Source organism: Erithacus rubecula (assembly GCF_903797595.1).
Source record: "Erithacus rubecula genome assembly, chromosome: Z".
NCBI classification, from domain to species: domain Eukaryota; kingdom Metazoa; phylum Chordata; class Aves; order Passeriformes; family Muscicapidae; genus Erithacus; species Erithacus rubecula.
Genome location: NC_136661.1, coordinates 25,321,994 through 25,341,347, shown reverse-complemented (window position 1 = coordinate 25,341,347; position 19,354 = coordinate 25,321,994). Strand labels below are relative to the sequence as shown.

The 19,354-nt window shown below is 48.0% G+C and overlaps 2 protein-coding genes across 2 annotated transcripts in view; one reads left to right on the top strand and one right to left on the bottom strand.

Moving 5' to 3' along the window:
* The window catches only part of UBE2R2 (ubiquitin conjugating enzyme E2 R2), a 53,759-nt gene extending 40,103 nt beyond the window's left edge, over window positions 1-13,656 (top strand). The window contains exons 3-5 of the mRNA XM_079329936.1: window positions 2,930-3,027; window positions 9,361-9,495; window positions 10,779-13,656. Of these exons, the coding sequence (XP_079186062.1) occupies window positions 2,930-3,027; window positions 9,361-9,495; window positions 10,779-10,998 (453 nt within the window). The 3' untranslated portion in view covers window positions 10,999-13,656. The remainder of the gene's footprint in view (window positions 1-2,929; window positions 3,028-9,360; window positions 9,496-10,778) is intronic.
* Window positions 13,657-16,131: 2,475 nt separating this feature from the next.
* Window positions 16,132-19,354, bottom strand: part of UBAP2 (ubiquitin associated protein 2) — an 84,983-nt gene continuing 81,760 nt past the window's right edge. Inside the window, exons 32-34 of the mRNA XM_079330388.1 lie at window positions 18,746-18,775; window positions 18,450-18,641; window positions 16,132-16,949 (exon numbers count right to left, since the gene is read on the bottom strand). Of these exons, the coding sequence (XP_079186514.1) occupies window positions 16,854-16,949; window positions 18,450-18,641; window positions 18,746-18,775 (318 nt within the window). The 3' untranslated portion in view covers window positions 16,132-16,853. The remainder of the gene's footprint in view (window positions 16,950-18,449; window positions 18,642-18,745; window positions 18,776-19,354) is intronic.

Below are 19,354 nucleotides of genomic sequence, written 5' to 3'. Positions count from 1 at the left end.
AGCAATGGCATTCTCTTCAGTCCTGTGAATAAATGAAGGCTTCAGTTGATGACTTGAGCTTGGAAAACCCTTTCTGATAAGTTCTTGTTACTGAATCCCCAGCTTGGAATGGTGTGCCTCAAATATCATGGTGACAATTGCAGTGAAGTCTTAGTAATAAATGGCTAGAAACCTTGCCAAACTTCAGTGCAGAACAGAATAATGATCAGCTTTAATTATTGACTGATCCAGGGGATTGCCCTAAGTCCAGGGACATCCTTAAATCTGTTATCTGACAACTTTCTGATGTGCATTTGATACTTGGCACGGAATCTTTCCTGTGGCCAAGGATGGTGTTTCTCTTTAAGGCTTTATTTCAGTTACATGGGATTTTGATCTATAAATAAAGACAACTTTGAACTCTTCAGATAATTGCAGACCCATACTGTGGGTATTGATTCTGAATCTGGAAATCCTCATGCAGGAAGTGAGTGGCAAGTGGCTACCAAAACAAAATGTACAAAACCAAGCCTTGGAAAGGACCTCTTCCAGTCCTGGTGAGAAAGATGAAAAATTTGCTAGAAACAGCTGAAGGCAGCAGAAAGAACTAACCCAAAACTTGATAGATGTATTTTGGGTTTGCTCTTCAAATACTTGAACTCACCTTTGTGCTTTGTGTTCATAGCAGTACTTTTAGCTGAGGGAATCTGAAGCAGCTTGCAAACTGTTTGGGAAACAACATTTAAGCAGTGAAGATGAGGCACTGGGATAACTCCAAATGAAACTGAGACTATATCAGCAAAGTGTTTGAGGGTTTTTCAAAAGGAGAGGGACAAAAAACTTTTAGTGCAAGGAGGATGAGAGAGAGTAGCAGTTTACAGAATCTGCTGATAGGACCAGATGAAGGGGCTGACATTCCAGCCCTGAGCAATGAGACTTGAGCAATGTGGTTTTTTCCTATCTCTCTTTTACTTGGGTCATCTAATTGAACTTTGGTAAAACTGCATTCACTAGCTCTTTATTTTTATGACATAACAGTTCTCAGTCCTGATAGAAGTGTAGGATATTTCTCAATGGCAGATGAATACCCCATTCTCCTTGTTTATGTCTTTCAAAAATGCATGTAGGGAAAGGCTTGGCCACCTGATTGTTCTGATTCATGGAACCTTGTGCTGGTCTCATCAAGTCCCATTATATCTTTGTCCTTTCAGAGTCTTAATGCAGTGCAATTTCCAAACATGTAGCACTGATTGTGGCAAGATGAAAACTTCTCACATCATTGCTTCCCTCTACCTTCATTTTGCCAGATATCTGCTTGTCCATATGCTGCTGGCCTGATTGCTTTGCAAACTTCTCCCAAGTCCTGAGATACTTCCTCTGGGCCACTAGCATTGCATTCTCCCAGAAAAAGGTTAAAGGAAAACCTAGTGGAAATCATTAGTAAAAGCAGGGTAGACTGAGCATAATCTAATATTAGTATAGTTAGCTTCACTTGAAATGATACTGAAAAAATTCCAAGATTTCACAGGCCTGTTGGGGTCCTAAAAGGGAAACTGCCTTTCTTAAAGCAAACTGTTCCAGCAACAGAAGTATGTGCTTTGGAATTCAGCAGCTCCAGGTGCTGCCTGGCTGTGTTCTTGACTAAAACCTGCTTCAAAGTAACAGGGGTCTGCTAGATTAGCATACCTGGCAGGAATAGTGCCCCACTGAAGTCTGGATACGAATCACAACCCCCCAGGTGAGCTGCTGCTATCTGTAGCTGTGATCACTGGCTTGGGCTCAAAGGCACAGATGCTGTTGCTGTGTGCAGCCCTGCTGTGTGCACAAGCAGTGTTGGAAGGTCGTGAGACCAGGTGTGTGAAAGGCTGCCAGCCTGGAGTCCTGAGCAGAGCTGATCCTGTCATCAGGATCACCCCTGGACTGGGGTGACAAGGGACAGCATGAGCTGGGGCTGTGCCTGCTGAAGGCATGGTGCCGCCTCTAGGAACTTGATTTACCCCACAGCTGGCTGCAAGGGGGAGCAAAACCCATGGGGCCTGGAAAAGCTTATATATGCTGGTTGGCCTCAGGCCTCACCTGCATCTTCACCCCATCCTGCAGTAGCATTGGTACCACATGATCCCTGGAGTCTCCCTCAGTGGGGGATGTCAGCTGGAGTGGGTATTTCTCCGGCACTCCTATAAAGCAATTGTGTCAGTTCAGTTGCTGGTGGAGAATTGGGTTGACAGCTTTCTTAAATAGGTATTATGAAGCTTTAAATCTATATTCAGGCCATAACACTGGTGAGTAGAAACATATTGAGGATTATGTGGCTATGTGGCTTCCATGCGCTGCCAGAATATTCTTTGTCTTGCATACTAGAAGGGATTTTCTGTGAAACTTTCAGAGAGCATCTCCTACTTTTTCATCTGGTATTTTGAACAGCTGTGTCCTAGGGGAGCTGTGTAAGCCTGCCCTACACCATCTGTTCAACATCCTTGCGTCCTGGTAGATGTAATGTTTTCATACCTGAGCTAGTAGATGGTGATTAAACCCTTAAATTCTAAAATTTGCTGTAGCTAGCATAAGCTACTAGTGGGAAAACAAATTTTCTTTAACCCTACTTTGGGTCTCCTGTGATTAAAGCTTACTGTCACTGTGACAGTAGTACTTGGTATCTGGAGACCAATTTAGTTTTATATTACATTATTACTATTTTTGCTTACTTCAGTACATTCTTTAAACATCTTATTTCATATTTGATATTCATTTTGCCAGTTTGTAGGCTAACCCTTGGGGATAAAGTAGATCCAGGAAGAATTCAGAACCATTTACAACTGTTGTTGGTTTTTACTGCCACTTGGGTGTTCATTTGAACAAGGTTAAACTTCTCAGAAGACAGCCAGAGTGGTGGATTTGAGTCATCAGGCCTCATCCAGTCAAGCTATTCAGTGTTTTCTCTGTCTTGCAGAATGGAGATGTATGTATTTCAATTCTTCACCCACCTGTAGATGACCCGCAAAGTGGAGAGCTGCCATCAGAGAGGTGGAACCCTACCCAGAATGTCAGGTAACTGAATATGTTGTGCAGTGGTGACCTCAAAGGCCTGTCATCTCTAAAAGACCTAAGGCCTGTGTTGGGAGAGGTTTGGGAGGGAATTTAAGGTTTTGTGTGGTTTAGGGCTTGAATCAAGTGGGACCAGACTTACCAGTCCATCTGAGCGTACTGGGCTGCTCTGTCTTAATACTGAGCTGGCAGTGCAGAGTCTTGTGTCCTGTTCACAGGGTTTAATACTCTGAAAGCAAATTATCTGAAATGTTGAAGCCTTTCTTAGTCACTGTTATCTTCTTCAAACTACCACTAGCAGAAAAGTATGTGTAATGGGTTCTAGGTGCCAACCAAACTGCTCTATTCCTCCCCTTCCCAGCAGAACAGGGGAGAAAAAAATAGCACCGAAAACAACTTGCAGATTGAGATAAGGCAGTTTACTAAAGCAACAGCAAAAGCTTGTGTGCACATAAGCAAAGGGGGGAGGGGGGAAATCTCCACTTATTGTTGGTGAGCAATGTTCAGCCACTTTCCAAGGGAAGAAGGGCTTCAGCACTCATAGTGGTTGCTCCAAAAGGCAAACATGGTAGTATAACAAATGTTCCCCATTCCTCCTCTCTCACTTAGCTTTCATATCTGAGCTGTTGTTACATGGTATGGAATATCCCTTTGGTTAATTTGGACCAGCTGGCCTGGTTGTGTCCTATCCTAGGATCTTGCCACCTCTCAGCCCCTGATGGGGGAGTGGGGAATGTTAGAGACAGTGCTGGTGCTGTGCCAGCCCTGCTCAACAGTAGTCAAAACACTTGTGTGTTGTCAACACCTTTCTAACTATGAATGGAAGGAAAGCATTGAGGGCTGTTAAGGGAAAATGAGCTATAGCTCAGCCAGACTCAATACAATCTGCACTCTTTATTCCATTTTATTTGTGTCATGTTTAGGTCCCACATAATTTATATATCTTCCAACTGTTCTACTGTAGTTATTTCTCCTTACTGGAATCAGTTCTTACTCTCACATAAACCCCAAACTACATCCTTGAACCATCTCTATACCAAACTTACATTTTTATTAACCTGTCCTTTCACAGATAGATACTATTCTCCTGTTTCATGGCTTTCTCCCCTCCTCCACATGTATGACTTGTGCACCACACTTGATCACTGAGCACCAGCCTGGCTAACATCATCATTACATTCACCTTGCTCCTCACAAAATGCATTCTTTGTCAGGTCATGTTGTTCCTGCTCCTTTACTTCCTACAGCATAAAATTCACACAGATTGGTTGGTGGTTTTTTTTTTTATTATTATTTTTTTATTTTTTTTTTTTTCCCAGGGTTAAATCTCTGAGCTACATACCATCTCCTTATCCTTCCACATTACCCACCAAGTACACCCAGGTCCTTGGGTAAAGCAAACCCACAAATGGGTTTGCTTTTTCCCATGGGAGGAGAAATCCACACTGACTTCCCCAGCCACTTTCCTGTGTTTAGTGCAGGGACCTTATCTCCTCCCACAGTCTATGGACTTAGTTTGGGCAGGAGCAATGCAGTTAGCAGGTACTCTAGCATTGACCAGCTGAGTGGCTTCTGTGAAATTTGCATCTAAGTGCTTCCATGTCCCATTACCTAAAGCTTTTAACAGTCTTCAACATTTCTTAGTCTTTCCAGAGGCTTGTGGGTTGTAAGGGATGTGATATATTTGCTCAATGTTTCTTTGCCCAAGAATTCATGAGGTTATTTTGAAAATTAGTCAAATTGCCTGTTTCAGTTCCTTCCAGGGTACCATGTCACCACAAAATGTCTTCCAAGTCCTGAGCTCATGTTCCAAGCAGTGGCATGGTTCTCTGGGTATGTTTTCAGCCAGTTGTTGCCTCTGTGATAGTGAATATGTAACTCTTGCCTTGGCATGTTTGTGGCAATGGCCCAATGTAATCTGTTTGCCAGGCCTCACCATGTTGGAAACCCAGCCACCACCCTCTATTCCAGGGATATTTCACTCGTGTGGCTCACTTGATGGCAGCACGTTTCACATTTGTTAATAACCTGTGTTGGCCTCTGTGGCCAGGTCCACCCCTCAGTCATGAGCCCATCTGTGCATCCCTTCCTTGATGTCCTGAGGTGGCCAGGGGCTAGAAAGAGCTCATCCTTCTGCTCCCAGCCTTAGTCTTCCTGAGCTATTCCAATCTTTGCAGCCTCACCTACCTGTTCATTGTTCTGATGCTCTTCTGCAGCAGATAAGGACCAGGAGAGATCACTTACTGAACACCGTGGAAAAAACAGGCTCGAATTAGATATATTAATTAAACTTATTACCAATGAAATCAGTGCAGGATAAGACCTTAAAAACACCTCCCCTCTATCTCTCCCTCCTTCCCAGCTCTCCCTCCTCCCCAGCAGTGTATGGGGGTAGGGGAATGGGGTTACAGTCAGTTCATCACACACTGTTTCTCCTGATGCTAAGGATTAGTGTTCCCCTGCTCACCATGGGATCCCTCCCACAGTGGGACAGTTCTGCATGAACTCTGCCAACATGAGTCCACCCCTCGGGCAGTAATCTTCCCCAAACTGCTGCAGCATGGGTCACACTTCCACAGGGTGCAGTCCTTCAAGGACAGGCTGCTCCAGTGAGAGCTCCTTTCTCCATGTGTCTTCCACAGGATCGCATCCTCCTCTCAGGCATACCCCTGCTCCATCCTGGACTCCGCCAGGAGCTGCAGGTGGATGGAGATTCTGTGCCCTGTGTGCCCTCCCTGAGGGTGCAGCTGCCTCACCACTATCTCGACCACAGGCTGCAGGGGAATCTCTGCTGCAGTACCTGGAGCAGCTCCTGTGCCTCCTTCTGCACTGACCTGAGTGTCTCCAGAGTTGTTCTTCTCACATGTCCTCACTCCACTCTTCTCTGGACAATTGAAACTTTTTTTTCTTACAAAGTATGTTACCACAGAGACATTACCAGCCTTGATCAGTGGCACATCTGTCTTTGGAGCTGCCAGGTTCTGCTGGACATAGAGGAGGATTCTGGCAGCTTCTCACAAAAGTCATCCTTATAGCCCTCTAGCTACCAAAGCTTGGCCCTGCAAACCCAACACAGGGTGTTTTTGAGTATTCTGACCAGTTGAAGCAGCTTTGCAGAGTTCTGTGTTTTATTTACCTTCCATTGTTTGTATGTCTCCTGTCCTACTGAGTGGTGTTGGGAGCAGCTGGTGGTTATCTTCCTGCCAAAAATACAATGGATCACTAAGTACCAGAGGCATTGAAGACCTAATGTGTTCATGTTTTTGAAACAGCAGCTGAATTTCCTTCTCATTACAAGACACTGTCAAATAAAGAATCAACTAGGAGACAAGCCTTAACTCACAGTTAGGAAACAGCCTCAGGCATTAATTACATATATCACACATACATTTTGAGTATTTCATTATATTCAACCCTAAAGATTGACATGAAACTCCTCATGGTGCTCTAATTTCTGCTCTCCCTTACCACAGTCAGTTTTTGGTGCTAATGCTCTTGAAGTATCTTGGGCTTAATGGTGACAGGTCTAAACATTCCTCAGCAACTGAATGTATCAGTGAATGAAAGTAAAACTGTTCCTTCACTTCTAACCTACTACCACCATCGCCAGTTGGGCTGAGTGCCAGCAGAAGCACATCCTGCTGGGGTCCCATCTGGCTTGGGAAAGCTCCAGAGTGTTAGACAGGAGGCAGAGGGGCTGAAGGTACAGGAGGTAGATGCTTCTCAGCTGTTGAATTTTTTAAATCCTGCCAAGTGTTGACTATTTGCCCCAGATGAGTGGGGTTGAAGTGTCTGAAGGGGAAAACTCATTCTTCAACTGTGAGAGTTCACCTGTGCTTCCACCTCTAAGGGTGTCAAGGAGGCTCATTTGCCTTTTTAAACTCAATCAGTGTGTACTTTCCCATCACTGGGAGGTAGGTGATACAAGCATAAGTAAATACATCAAAACCCAGCAAGATGTGAAGGAATGGAGCTCTGATCTGTTTGGCACAGAATACTGCTTCCTGTGTCCCGTGGAGTTGAGTGAGTGGTGGCAAGGCTTGGGATTGAGGCTCTCTGTTCATTTTAGTTGTCCTTCTCCACATCTCCCCTGTCTCCTTGCCCTTGAACTGCACAGGCCAGGACTCAGCACAGTATTCCAGGTACTGGGGCACCTGTATCTCTTGCAGATAGGTGACATGCTGTGTGCCTGTTGTTTTGTTTCTTGAGGACTCCCTTTTTTCTTGGGTTTATTTTGCTGCCTAATATTTGGGCAGATTCCACAAACAGCTTGATGCAGTAACATGACTTTCAGTGCAACCTAGGCTAAAACTTTTAACTTTATACCAGAGGGCAAGAATGCACTTGGACCAGTCTATACCTACCTCAAGAAGTGGCACTGAGAGGCTACAGTAGCAGCTGGAATTAAAAAAAAAAAAAATCCTTATTCAATAAGGAACATAATAGGATGAGCTGGTTGGGAGCACCAGCCAAACTACATCATGTCTCTTTGGGATGAAATTGGTCTGTCTATGAGCCTTCTTATGATGATACATGAGAAAAAATGGTCCTTAATAGGTCTGTTTCCTTGAGCCTCTGCTGGCTGCTCTTCCATGCTACAGCAACCTTGTCTGAAGGGAAGACAGATCCCTGACAATATCCCAGTGACTCAGACTAATCTAGCCCATGGAGTTTGTGTCTGGTGCTGAGGTTTTCAGTCCCATGTAGTTGAACTTTCTTTGGTTTTTAATCCTGTCAGATGCCCCATGCTGAGATGCCTTTCTGTTACTGTACCTTGCTCATGGCAACTGGGTTTGAGTTGGATGACGCTGTTCAGCACTTAAAGATATCAGCAGTGATGGTGCTGATCTAATGTGCTGGGTGGGAATGAAGAGCACAGAGAGCTTCATTTCTGATGCAGTTGTCTTGGTGTGTTTAAAGAGCTTTGCAGTGATTTTGGTGTCTGGAAAATTGGCTTCTCCTCACTGTTGATGAAAATGTGGTAGAGCAGATTCTAAATCCAGACATGGATTCCTGTCCTCTGCTTTCCCTAGACTTCATTTGCTCTACATGAAAGCTGCTGCATGTTGCTGGAGCTGACATCCTGGCCTGTTTGCAGAGAATCTAAGGGTCTTAGATGAATTCTTGTGATGAGATAGAAAATAATCTCTTATGCCCATCATTCCACTCCAATGAGGCAGTTTCTTCCAGAGCTGCTGTTGTCTTTTCATACAGAATTATATAATTTAGAAAATTATTTGTATAAGAGTCTCTTGATGGCCATTCTGAACAGTCTGTTCAGATACAAGTGTTTATTTTCAAAACCTTCCAGGATACTCAGTGTCCAAAAGACCAAGCATTTCCTGGAATTGTAGCCAGATATACGATCTGGTAGATGTGCTCTGAACATGCCTCTGAATCAGTGCAAACACAACTGCAGCTCCCAATCTGCTTTAATCAAGGTCTGCAATGTGGCTGTTAGGTAATGCTCTGTTTCGAGAACTATTCCCTGTCTCTTTTTTTGTCCCTTCCATTTGCTGTTGTAGTAGCAACAGCCAGTGGCTGGGTGTGGGTGTTTGTGCTGGTTGGGGCATGGTGTGAGCAGCAAAACCTGCATCTCTCAAGTGCATAGGGTTCTAGGAACTGTAGAAGAAGGCTCTAGGCAAGAGGATGGTGTCTGTAGCTGGTAAATGCCAGCAGAGCAGGGTACCTGGCTAGAAATCCCTGTCTGCCTGCCTGCCAGGGGTTATGTGACTGGCTCATGCTGCTCTGCTGAGTACCAGCAGCTGAATCCCACTGGGCCTTGGCACCTTGCCTGGTCACTGAAAACATCTATACTCTCTTCCCCTTGAGACCTGCTGCTGCATTCTGAGTGGGGCACAAGTTAAGGAGAGGAGACCTCAGTCCCCCACCACCTGGCAGGGCATGGAAAAATAGTGCAGCCTTTTCTGCTGACCTTGGACTATAGTGGTCCTTCTCCCTGTGCAGGGCAGGCAAACAGCCTGGCTTCCTGGTGGAGGCTGCAAGCCACCGGGAACAGCTCACAGTGTGAATTTTCAGCCCCACACCATCTGTGGATAGTGCCAACAAGCTGAATTCTGGTCTGATGGTAGCTTTGCATACTGCCCTGTCTGTCCTAAGCACATGCATGGACACAATGGTCTGTAGTCACATGAGGTTTGTGTTGTATCACCTCAGGGTCTGAGATTCATAAATACCTGCTCTCACTTAAACTCTGTCTAAGGCTTAAGACTTGGCTTCAAATAAGGTTATGGTGCAACACCTAAGGACGTTGTGGACATCTAGAATCAATGAATGTGTTAGCTCTGACTCTGCTGTTGTGGTTTCCTCTTTCAGGACTATCTTACTGAGTGTAATCTCTTTGCTTAATGAGCCCAACACATTCTCCCCAGCCAATGTGGATGCATCAGTCATGTTCAGGAAATGGAGGGACAGTAAAGGAAAAGACAAGGAGTATGCCGAAATCATAAGGTAAGCTTTGCCACTTGTGATGCTGGGCTACCAGCCTTCCACTTTGAATCCTATCAAACAGGCTGCTTCCAGAATTTGCTGAAATGAGCTTCTTGCAGCAGAATTTAATTTGGAAATTAATTTCAGTGTCTTATTCAAAGTCCATGCTTCAGATTCCTCCAGAAATTTCAGCACACAGAAGCAGTGCAAACTTCTGGGGCAGGAGGACTGGGCTGACTTGTCTTTGTGTTGCTCTTGTTTCAGACTAATCTGTCATGATGCTCTGCAAAACCTCCTGGCTACTAGTAAATCCTAGTCAGTCCCTGCTTGTCTTTGAGCCCTGTGTTGCTTGTGATATGATGCAAATTGACTGCATCCTACTAATTTCTGTGCTTAATGCATGCATGAATCATAATCTTGTCTCTCCGATTCAAAGGAGCATCAGCAGGGTTTGTCAAGGGCTTGCAGAGCTGGGTTGGATGAGCTGGAGGCATTGCTCAGTGCTGCCCTTGGAGAAGTCCATGGCTAGTCAGGAGCTGTAGGGGGATGATGTGAGCATGGACCAGAGCTGCTGTGGAGGAACAGCCCATCCTGCAGCAGGCTTGCTGGCATGAGGCCACAACTGCCTCGTCTCTGCCAGCTGGACAGGCAGGATGTGGCCCTGAATGGGGCCAGCAGGGCTCTGTGTGTGCAGAGAATCCTCCAGCTCCCTCACTTCACATGGGGAATGGCAGACTGATGGGCGGTGGGTGGGTGAGGGGACAGGCTGCCATCTGCTCCTCCCTGCTGGGATGCAGCAGCCAGCCTGCCCCGGGGTGATGGGAAACACTTGGCTTCTGTGTGCCCCAGGCTGTGTCCTGGGGTGCTGCCATGTGCCCCAGCTGCTCTGACCCTCCATTGGGAGCTGAGAGCTGCCAAAGACTTGTGAGAATTGCAGTTTTGAGCTTGCTGTGGGAGAGTTGTTAGCAGCAGAGTCAATAAATCACCCTAGGAAATCCCTGACCATCCCTACAGTAGCAAATGGAATTTGCTTTGGCCTCTGGCAGGTCCCTAGTGCAGAGCCTGTGAAATAACTGATTTCATGAGTTGCTGAGTGTGTGTGCTGCAAACACTCTGGGTGTGCTCCCTAGCCTGGTGCTGCAGGAACCACATCTGTTTCCAGTGTTGCTCGTGGTGCTTCCTGAAAACCTCAGCTCCCCTGCCCCTGAGCTGCCATCAGGGCTGGGCAGGGCCTGGGGGAGAGGGGGGGAGCTGAGCCACTGGCACACGGCCCTGCTCACATTCCTGCTGTGTCCTTCCCACAGGAAACAGGTTTTGGCTACCAAAGCTGAGGCAGAGAAGGATGGTGTGAAGGTCCCCACTACACTGGCAGAGTACTGCATCAAAACTAAAGTGCCTTCCAATGACAACAGTTCAGATTTGCTTTATGACGACTTGTACGATGACGACATTGACGATGAAGACGAGGAGGAGGAGGATGCCGACTGTTACGATGACGATGATTCTGGCAACGAGGAGTCGTGACCTGTTCCCTCTATGCCCCTGTACTGCCCTGCCGACTCAGGCCAGAAGGGAGCAGCGGTAACCTAGCAGCAGTCCAGCAAAAAAGTGGGGGGAGGGGGGGTGTCAAAAAAAAAGAAAACAAAAAAAAAAAAAACCCAACACAAAACTTTGTCTCCTGCTGTCTCCTGTTGTATGGATCTGTTCGCTCCTTTTTTATGGACCTCTTAGAGACCCTCCACAGAATGTCTGAATTCTTGCATTCTTAACCCTTTCATCACTGTATTACAATTTCTTTTTAAAAAAGAAACTCCCCTTTTCACTTCTCTACGAAATGCTCACAGCAAAACAGATTTGCTCGTGTTTAGATTCTTGAATGAAATACAGTCTTGCATTAAGATGTTTAATGTATTTAAAGCTGGAACAAACTCATTGGAAGCCGGGTGTTCGGGAGCTCAAAGTGCTGCATTTACTGGGAAGAAAAAAAAAAAAAAAAAATCCCCACGAAGCAAATTGCCAAGGTTTAGCTGCTCCATTTACAATAATAGCGTGTGTACATTCGTTTAGCCTTGTGGTGGTGGCTTTCCTTTATAAGGTGTGGGGCAGAGAGTGTAAAGCTACTGTGTGTTGAGCTTGATGGGATGTCACTGAAAGGTACAGTATTCCTTTTCAGCCTGCTAAGTTAGGAAATAGCTGGCCCCTGGAGCCCCAGAGGGCACAATCAGCTTTGTCTCTGGAAAAGGCTTGTGATATGAACCCTAAAATAAACACTTAACACTTCACATCTGTAAAACTGAGCCCTGGGTTGCTATTTATTTTTAATTTTTTTTTTTCCAGTTTTTCTTCAGGCTAGAATAGGGTTGAAAAAGTTGTTTAGCTGTTCTGCTGCAATCTGCTGCCAGCTGCCCCTCTGCAGCGAGGAGAGCAGATGTGCATCCTGCTGCCCAGCACTCTGCCATTCGTGCTGGACTCATTTTTGGCAGTGGGACAGACCAGTAGCCTCCTGGCAGCCCTTGCACAAGCAGCCCCATCCCTGTGCAGCTGGAGCTGCCTGCTGTGGCTGGTGTAGGGCAGCGGTGGCAGGAGCGGGGGGTCCGGGCTGTGTGTGCGCCGCGGGAGTGCCGGGCTCTCCCTGCGGCACAGAGCGGGACAGCAGCAGCTTTCCACGGGCTCTCCAGCAGCGTGCTTCAGCTGGCGCCCCGAGCTCAGCCTCCCGCGTGTTTTTGGGAGCCCTTGGCTGAGCTTAGGGTGCTTCGTCGCGGGCAGGGGGATCCTGCATGTTCTCTCTCAGATCCCCGTTCCTCAGGCCCTCGTCCCTCCCGCCCGTGCGGCGTGCTCGTGTTCGCCCGTGGGCCGTGCCCCGAGTTCCCCTTTGGCGTGATCCCTGGATCGCAGCCGGGCCTGGCAGCCCCGGGAGCAGATCGGAGGTGCTGGGTCCCCACAGGTACAGAGGCATCACCAGAGTCTGCGCCTCCCCTCCGCGTGTCTCAGGGTTTTCCATGGTACGGCACCGGCTGCGGGTCCCTCGGGGGTGCTTCGGTGGGAGCAGGCGAGACAGCAAAAGCTCTGAGCGCGCTGCCGGGATGGAGAGGAGAGGAAAGGAAAGCAGAGGAAAGGAGAGGAGAGGAGAGGAAGGCCCTCGGGGCTCCGCGTGAAGTGAGTGAGGCAGATCTGTTTCCAAAATGCTTGGCTGGGGTTTGCAGGGACAGCCCAGTGAAGGCTGCCCGGGGCGATTCCTTGTGCCCGGCGCTCCCCCGGCCGCCTGCCCTCCTGCTTGCGTGTTACTGGGAAGGCAGCTGCGCCTCCCGAGGTGTCAGTCTGTTTCCAGCAAGGACTGACTCAGCCCCGGCCGCTTTTTGGAACCTCCAGCGGCGTTCCCCTGCGTCTAGTGACAGTGTGGGGCACCTCAGCTTCACACCAGCCCAGCGAGGGCAGCGCCAGGGTTGGCAAATGGGCCCCGATGCTCAGGCTGCAGGACCGGGCTCGGGGCCAGGGCAGGGCACCAACCTCCAGCTTTCAGGCGGCTGTCGGGGGTGGAGGAGCAGAGTGTGGCAACGCTGGCTTTGCTGATGGCTTGGTTGGAAATGAGCATACTGCATCTTTCAGGATTTCCCTTGTACTTTTGACCGTCTTCACTGTATACTCTCCAGTGACTTGTATTTCCAAGCTTGGTGTTGTAAGATGCATTATTATGACTCTTCTGTTACCCTTTTTTAATGACAAAAAAGCAACCTCTTTTGAGAGCTCCGACATTAACCAGACTAATTTTTCTTCCCCACTGTATTGTGTGCAGTGTCATTGCTTGTTGACTTGCTGGTTTCCTTTTTTTGAGATACAACTGAAGTATGAGGGGATTTTTTTTTAAACTATTTAAGATATTGCAGAAAAATGTTTACCTGCTCTGTGTATTCTGGGTTTTTCTTAACCCCTTTTCTCCTGTTTCAGTCAATATTAGCGTTTACATTTGCAGCTACATGACCCTTCAAATGCAGTTTTCAACCATTCTGAAACCAGCAGGGTACACTAGATTTCTTAGTAGTTTTCTTAGCTGAACTCCCAGATATTTTCCTTTTTTTCTTCAGTATAATTTACCAGAAAGAATTAACTGATGCATTTTTGTGTTGTCTTCTCCTTCAGTAGTTATATTTTGTCTTTTCTGCACATCTGTCTACTAATAAAAATGTGAAATGAAAAAAACTCAGTGCTGTTACTTCCATGTTTGAACTGGTTGCATTGCATGGGTTACTCCAAGCTTTGAATAACAGCTGTTCATGAGTTCATTGCCGCTCTGGTGTCAATAGACATATTTATACACCAATATCTGTAAGTTTATTGCAAAATAAAGCTGTTTGACAGCTGCCTGCACCTAGGACTAAAGAACAAACTGATTTAAAGGATGACTTTGGCAAAAGGCCTTTGCTGTTATATTTAGTCATCCTAAGTCAGGAAAGGGAAGACCTGTGATGATAAGGTGTTGTGGATTCATGTGACTGCAGCAGGGGGGCAGGACTCGGGCCAGAGCTGCTGCTGGTGGTGCTCCTGAAAGGCTCGGCCAGGGTGCGGGAGGAGTTTGACCACTGGGTCAGGGAGCAGCTTTGGCAGAGAAATTGAGGTCAAGGCTGCCAGCCCTGCCTGTCCCGTGCTGTTCCCTGCAGGCTCAGGAGGGGAGTAGGGCATTTGCAGTGCCCCGACTGCTGCAGTCAAGCTAAAATCAGCAGGACAAGTGTCAGTGAGTTGCACTGGCTGCACTTGCTACTGATGGCAGCACAGCAACTGCTGAGTCAAATGTGGCTGAGGCCCAAGTGCTTCTGCTGCACAGCTGAGCTGGAGGAAGGGTGATGGCATTTTGGAGCTGCCTTCCCAAAGCATTCTCTGTGTTACAGAAAGGGCCTGGGAGGATTGTGCTGCCTGGGATCTGGCCTGTGTCTCCTGCCTGACCCACCAGCACTGGGCTGCCCAGAACTGCCAGCAGCTTCTTCCTCCAGGAGCAGTGTGGGACCTAAGGCAGGGCAAGGGCTCCAGCCCAGCCTGCCCTGGGTAAACCTGGGGAGCTGCCAAAGGGAGTTTTTCCCTTCTTTCCTTAGTGGTCAAGAGCAGCTGGGCAATCTCATCTCTGCCATCAGGGGAGGAGAGCTTCGAGAGGAAATTGCTGCAGGCAAGTCCTGCTGAAGTGACAATGTAGGGGAAGAGAGAAACATTTTGTTGACTCTCACAAAGCGAGGAGCCTGCCTGTGGCTGAAGGCAAAGCTCTGCCTGCAGGCATGACCCAGAGCAGCTGGGAAGGCATGGGACCTGAGGCTCAGGGGCTGCTAGGGACTGGCACCATCTCTGCCCTGTTGCCTTTCCCCAGCTCCAGCTGCTCTGGACTGTGACACGCAAGAACTGAGCTACACCTGCAGGGCAGTACTGGGTGTCTATAAACAAGACCTCGAGTGAAGGCAGCTCTGGGGAAGTCTCTGTTTCGAAGCGGGTAAATGAGGTGCTGCTGCTGTGAGAGCTCAGCTGCGGAGGCACTCTGGTTGGTACAAGCTGATGGGCCCCAGCCTGAAGAAACATTTTTACCCTCCTTGACATTCAAGCCCCAAAGCCAGCGGCAGTGGGGCAGCAGCTGCCAAGGGCTTGGAGCAGCTGTTGCAGTACAACCAGTGTCAAGAGCTGAGCCAGGGCAGAGGAATGTCAGTGTAGTTCTTGTGTTGCTTGGAGGCTGGGGGAAGCCGGGGTGACAACTGAGTCTCACAGGATCCAGAGCTGGTAACAGGGAAAGAAAAATGGTTCTCAGGGTAGAAACAGACTTTATTTTTTTCTCATGGATACTGAAATAAAAAAAAGCCCCTTGCCTGTTGTGTGCATCACATTTACCCACCTCCTCTGCTGCACAGGGACAGGATGATCAGAAGAGTAAGTCTGGGGCAGGAGACTTCCCTCAGGAGCTGCTCACATTCCTGCCCTTCCTACCAGTGGAGCCCATGGACCTCACGGGCAAAGCCAGAAGAAGGCAGAGCTGCAGATGTGCTCTGTCCTTACTAATCCCAGCTGCCCACAGGGACTCAGGGCACCACTCCAGGAGTCACCAAAGGCAGAACAGGCAGGAGGGGGGGCAGCCCTGGACCCCATCCCTGCTGTGGGTGCCTGTGAGCTCTCAGCACACCGGTGAAATCACTGTTGACAAACCCACCTGCTGCTCTTACCCTCCCAGCTTGGCTGCTGCTGCAGGAGCAGGTGTGGAAAGGGACAGGCTGTAAAAGTAGAACTGCTCCTGGAGCCTTTGAAAATGCAGACAAATGGCAGTGGGTACATATGCTCAGATCTTTATTAGGTGGAGGACGGGCTTATAAAGAAATGAAACTCCGAGAATATTCACTGCACTGGTGCAGGACAAGAAGGACCAGGAGCTGCCTCCAAGGTCGTTGTTTTAAAAAAAGTGGGGAGGGAGAGATGCAGTTTCCATCCATTAGCTCTCGCTTTCCTGGGAAGGTGGCTCAGGGCAAAAAAGAGGTACAAGACACAGCTTATAGTTTTATTTAAGAAACCGCTACATAGTTCTTGCCTCTAATGATGCAAAGGAGGTTCCAGGACACACTGAGCCATCCTAAGTCTCTTGCCAGAGAAAAACACCAACAAAAAAACCCCGCACAAATGAAAAATAGAACCCTGTCCTTTATTATTATTATTAAAAAATTGAAAAATTAAAAGTTGAGACTGCAGCTCAAGGCCACAGTGATGAAACTGCTCTCAAGAGCTTGTCTTCCACAGCAAGAGGGAAGAAGGGAGGAAATGAAAGAAAGGGGAAGGCCCACAATACTTCTTTTTTGCTTTCTTTTATTTTCCCCCTCTAAAATAACAGCTACATTGGGGGTCGGGGGGTAAAATCAAACCAACAGGACACATATTGATTCAGGTTTTTGGAAGGGAAGTCTCCTTATTTGTCTGAATTTAGAACTGCATTAAATAAATGGGCTCCAGCTCCAAAAAAAGGGCGCAGTTTGTCTGACAGAGTTACAAAACCCAAAGAATTTAAGATACAAAACAAAGAAGGATGCCCTGGTGCAGATGGAAAATGAATAATCAGTTTTTCTACAAAGAAAATAAAACAGGGTGCAAGATGCAGAAAACCACATTTAGGCTCTATTACATTTACAAATACATACATAAATATATTACATATAACAGCAACTCAAAGAGGAAGCAGGCAAGTCACACAGAGGATGGCTGGCTGGCCGCAATTCTCCCTGCACAGACGTTTGGCTGAGCAGTTACTTTTTCCTAATAATTCCAGGAATGGGCATCGGTTTTTACTTTCTTTTTCTCTTTTCTTTTGTGTTTTCTTTTTCCTTCTTCCTCCTCTCCTTTCATTCTCTCCCCCCTCCCCAGTTTCGGATTTAGTTTGTCCAGTATGGAGAAGTGCCATAGGCGGTTTTGGTAGCCTGAGACTTTTGCTGCATGGCGCTGGGTTGGTTGCGTTGGCCAGATCCACCCTAGAAAAGGGAAACAAAGGAGACAGGAGCATCAGCTGCCACAGTACCAGCATTCCTAGGAAGACAAGTTCACCCCAACATCACCAGGGACAGCCCTGACACCCAGCAGTGCAGCAAGGCTTCCTCTCTGAACAGATCTGCTTCTGCCCTGCACCATCTCTACATCCCACCATCTCTACATCAGGCCAAGCAATCATGGACACACCAAGCAGGAGCTTGGGGATGCACCATCCCACTGCCTCCCAAGTACAACAGGCTCAAACACAAGGTAATTGAGGGGCAGGGCCAGGCACACCAAAGGAGCTTTACCAAGGTGAGCCAAGGTGGTGCACCAGGCAAGGCTATCACACATTTGGAGTGCAAAATCATGTTCTATTACTGGACTCTAAGGCTGAACACCGTTTTTTTCAGGGAATACTTAGTGTTAGGAAAGTAAACACATGTGCAAATAAAACCAAATTGCAGCTGACATGCAACCTGCAGGGAATGCTTGATTTTTCCTCAGAATCACAGGACAAGTGCTCACCATCCTGCTCTCCTGACAGGGGACAGCAGCAACTGCCTCAGCTTCACACCCCACAAACCACCCCACTCCAGCCCACAGCAGGATGGGCTCTTCACACAATCACAGCCTGGCTGAGGGTGGCAGGGATCTCTTGAGGTATTCTGTCCAATCCCTTTGCTCAAGCAGGATCACCTAAGAGCCAGTTGCCCAGCAGCATTCCTAGACAACTTCAAGGATGGAAACTCCACCAGCTTCCTGGGTATTTCTTGGTCACCATCCCAGCAAAAATATTTTCTCTGATATTCAGAGGGAACCTCCTGTGTTCCCGTTTGTCTCCACTGTCCCTGTTCCTGGACACCACTGGAAAGAACCTGGCTCTGCCCTCTTTACATCTTTCCTTTCTGCACATTGATATGATCCCCTCTCAGTGCTCTCCAGGCTGAACTCTCCCACTTCCCCAGCCTTTCCTCACAGGAGAATGATCCAGCCCCTTCATCAATCCTTCACTGGACACTCTCCAACACATCCATGTCTCTCCCACAGTGGGGAGCCAAGAATGGACACGATGCTGTAGCTGTGGCCTCAGCAGGGCTGAGCAGAGGGCAGGGAGCAGCTCCCCTGACCTGGTGACAGTGCTGTGCCTGGTGCAGCTCAGGATCCCATTGTCCCTTTTCACTGCAAGGGCACATTGCTGGGTCATGCTCAACTTGTGCTCACCAGCCCCCCAGGGCCTTTTCTGCTAAGCTGCTTTCCAACAGGTGGACCCTGATATAGACTGTGCATGGGGCCATTTTCTCTTTTCTCCCCAGGGATAGGATGTGGCATTTCCCCTTGCTGAACTTCATGATGTTCCCTCCCCAAGCTGGTCAACAGCCACTGCTGCCAGGGCCCTTTCCCAGTGAGCAAGAGAAAGGAACAACCACCCCAAGACCCTGCTGGGAAGGGGAAGCAATGTGCTCTTGGGGATGCTGCAGAGGTGGAAGGGGCTGACTCACCTGCCCATCCTGCTGGAGGTGGTGATGCAGCATCTGGGAATGAGGCTGCTGATGTGCAGGGAGGATATGGAGAAATGGGGCTGGAGCATAACCTGGGGCAGCACCAGGGTTCAGGGGCCCAGTCGATCCAAGAGCAGAAGGCAGGCTGAAGGGAGGCGGAGTGCCAGCATGGAATCCCTGCTTGTCAAACGTCTGCACAGGGAGCAACAGCACAGTGTCAGAGACTGGTGTGAGTACACTCAGCCAGACCAGAACAGGATTGGCCCAAACACACATCACCTGAACCTTTCACCTACCCCATGAGGAAGCCAAGTCATACTGAATACCTGCAAGCACACCAGAGGATGAGTTTCGGCTCTGTATTTCTGTGCTAATGGTCCTTGAAACTTTTATTTTCACAGGCATTGTGATTGTGAGTCCCTGACCTCTTTCCATTCAGAGGGACATGGGATTGCAGAATCTGCCTAATCAGTCCTTCCCCCACTGAGTGGGCACAGCCTAGAATTACTCAACCTATTCAAGGCAGCCCAAGAAAACACAGGAACTTGGAGTAATATTTTCCTCCTGCTGGCCAAAATTTGACCCCTACGCACAGAGCTGACAGCTGGCTTCCTACCTGTAAGCATGGATCACAGTCAGACACTGATTTCTCTCGCTGAGAGTGCATGGAGGAGCAAAGAGGAGCTGGACATAAGCCCATTGCACAGCACAGCTGGTCAAATCACTTTCTGCTTTGCCTAGGAAGCTGCACACTGAGCAATGGCCACAAGGGAGCTTGGAATAGGGACCCTTGGGTCTTAGAGGTGGTCACTACTGCCTGTCCCTCTGATGGAAAGCAAAGAGCCTCTCAACTCACCTGCTTTGGGGGCTATTTGGACTAAAAATGCTAACACTCATAATTTCAC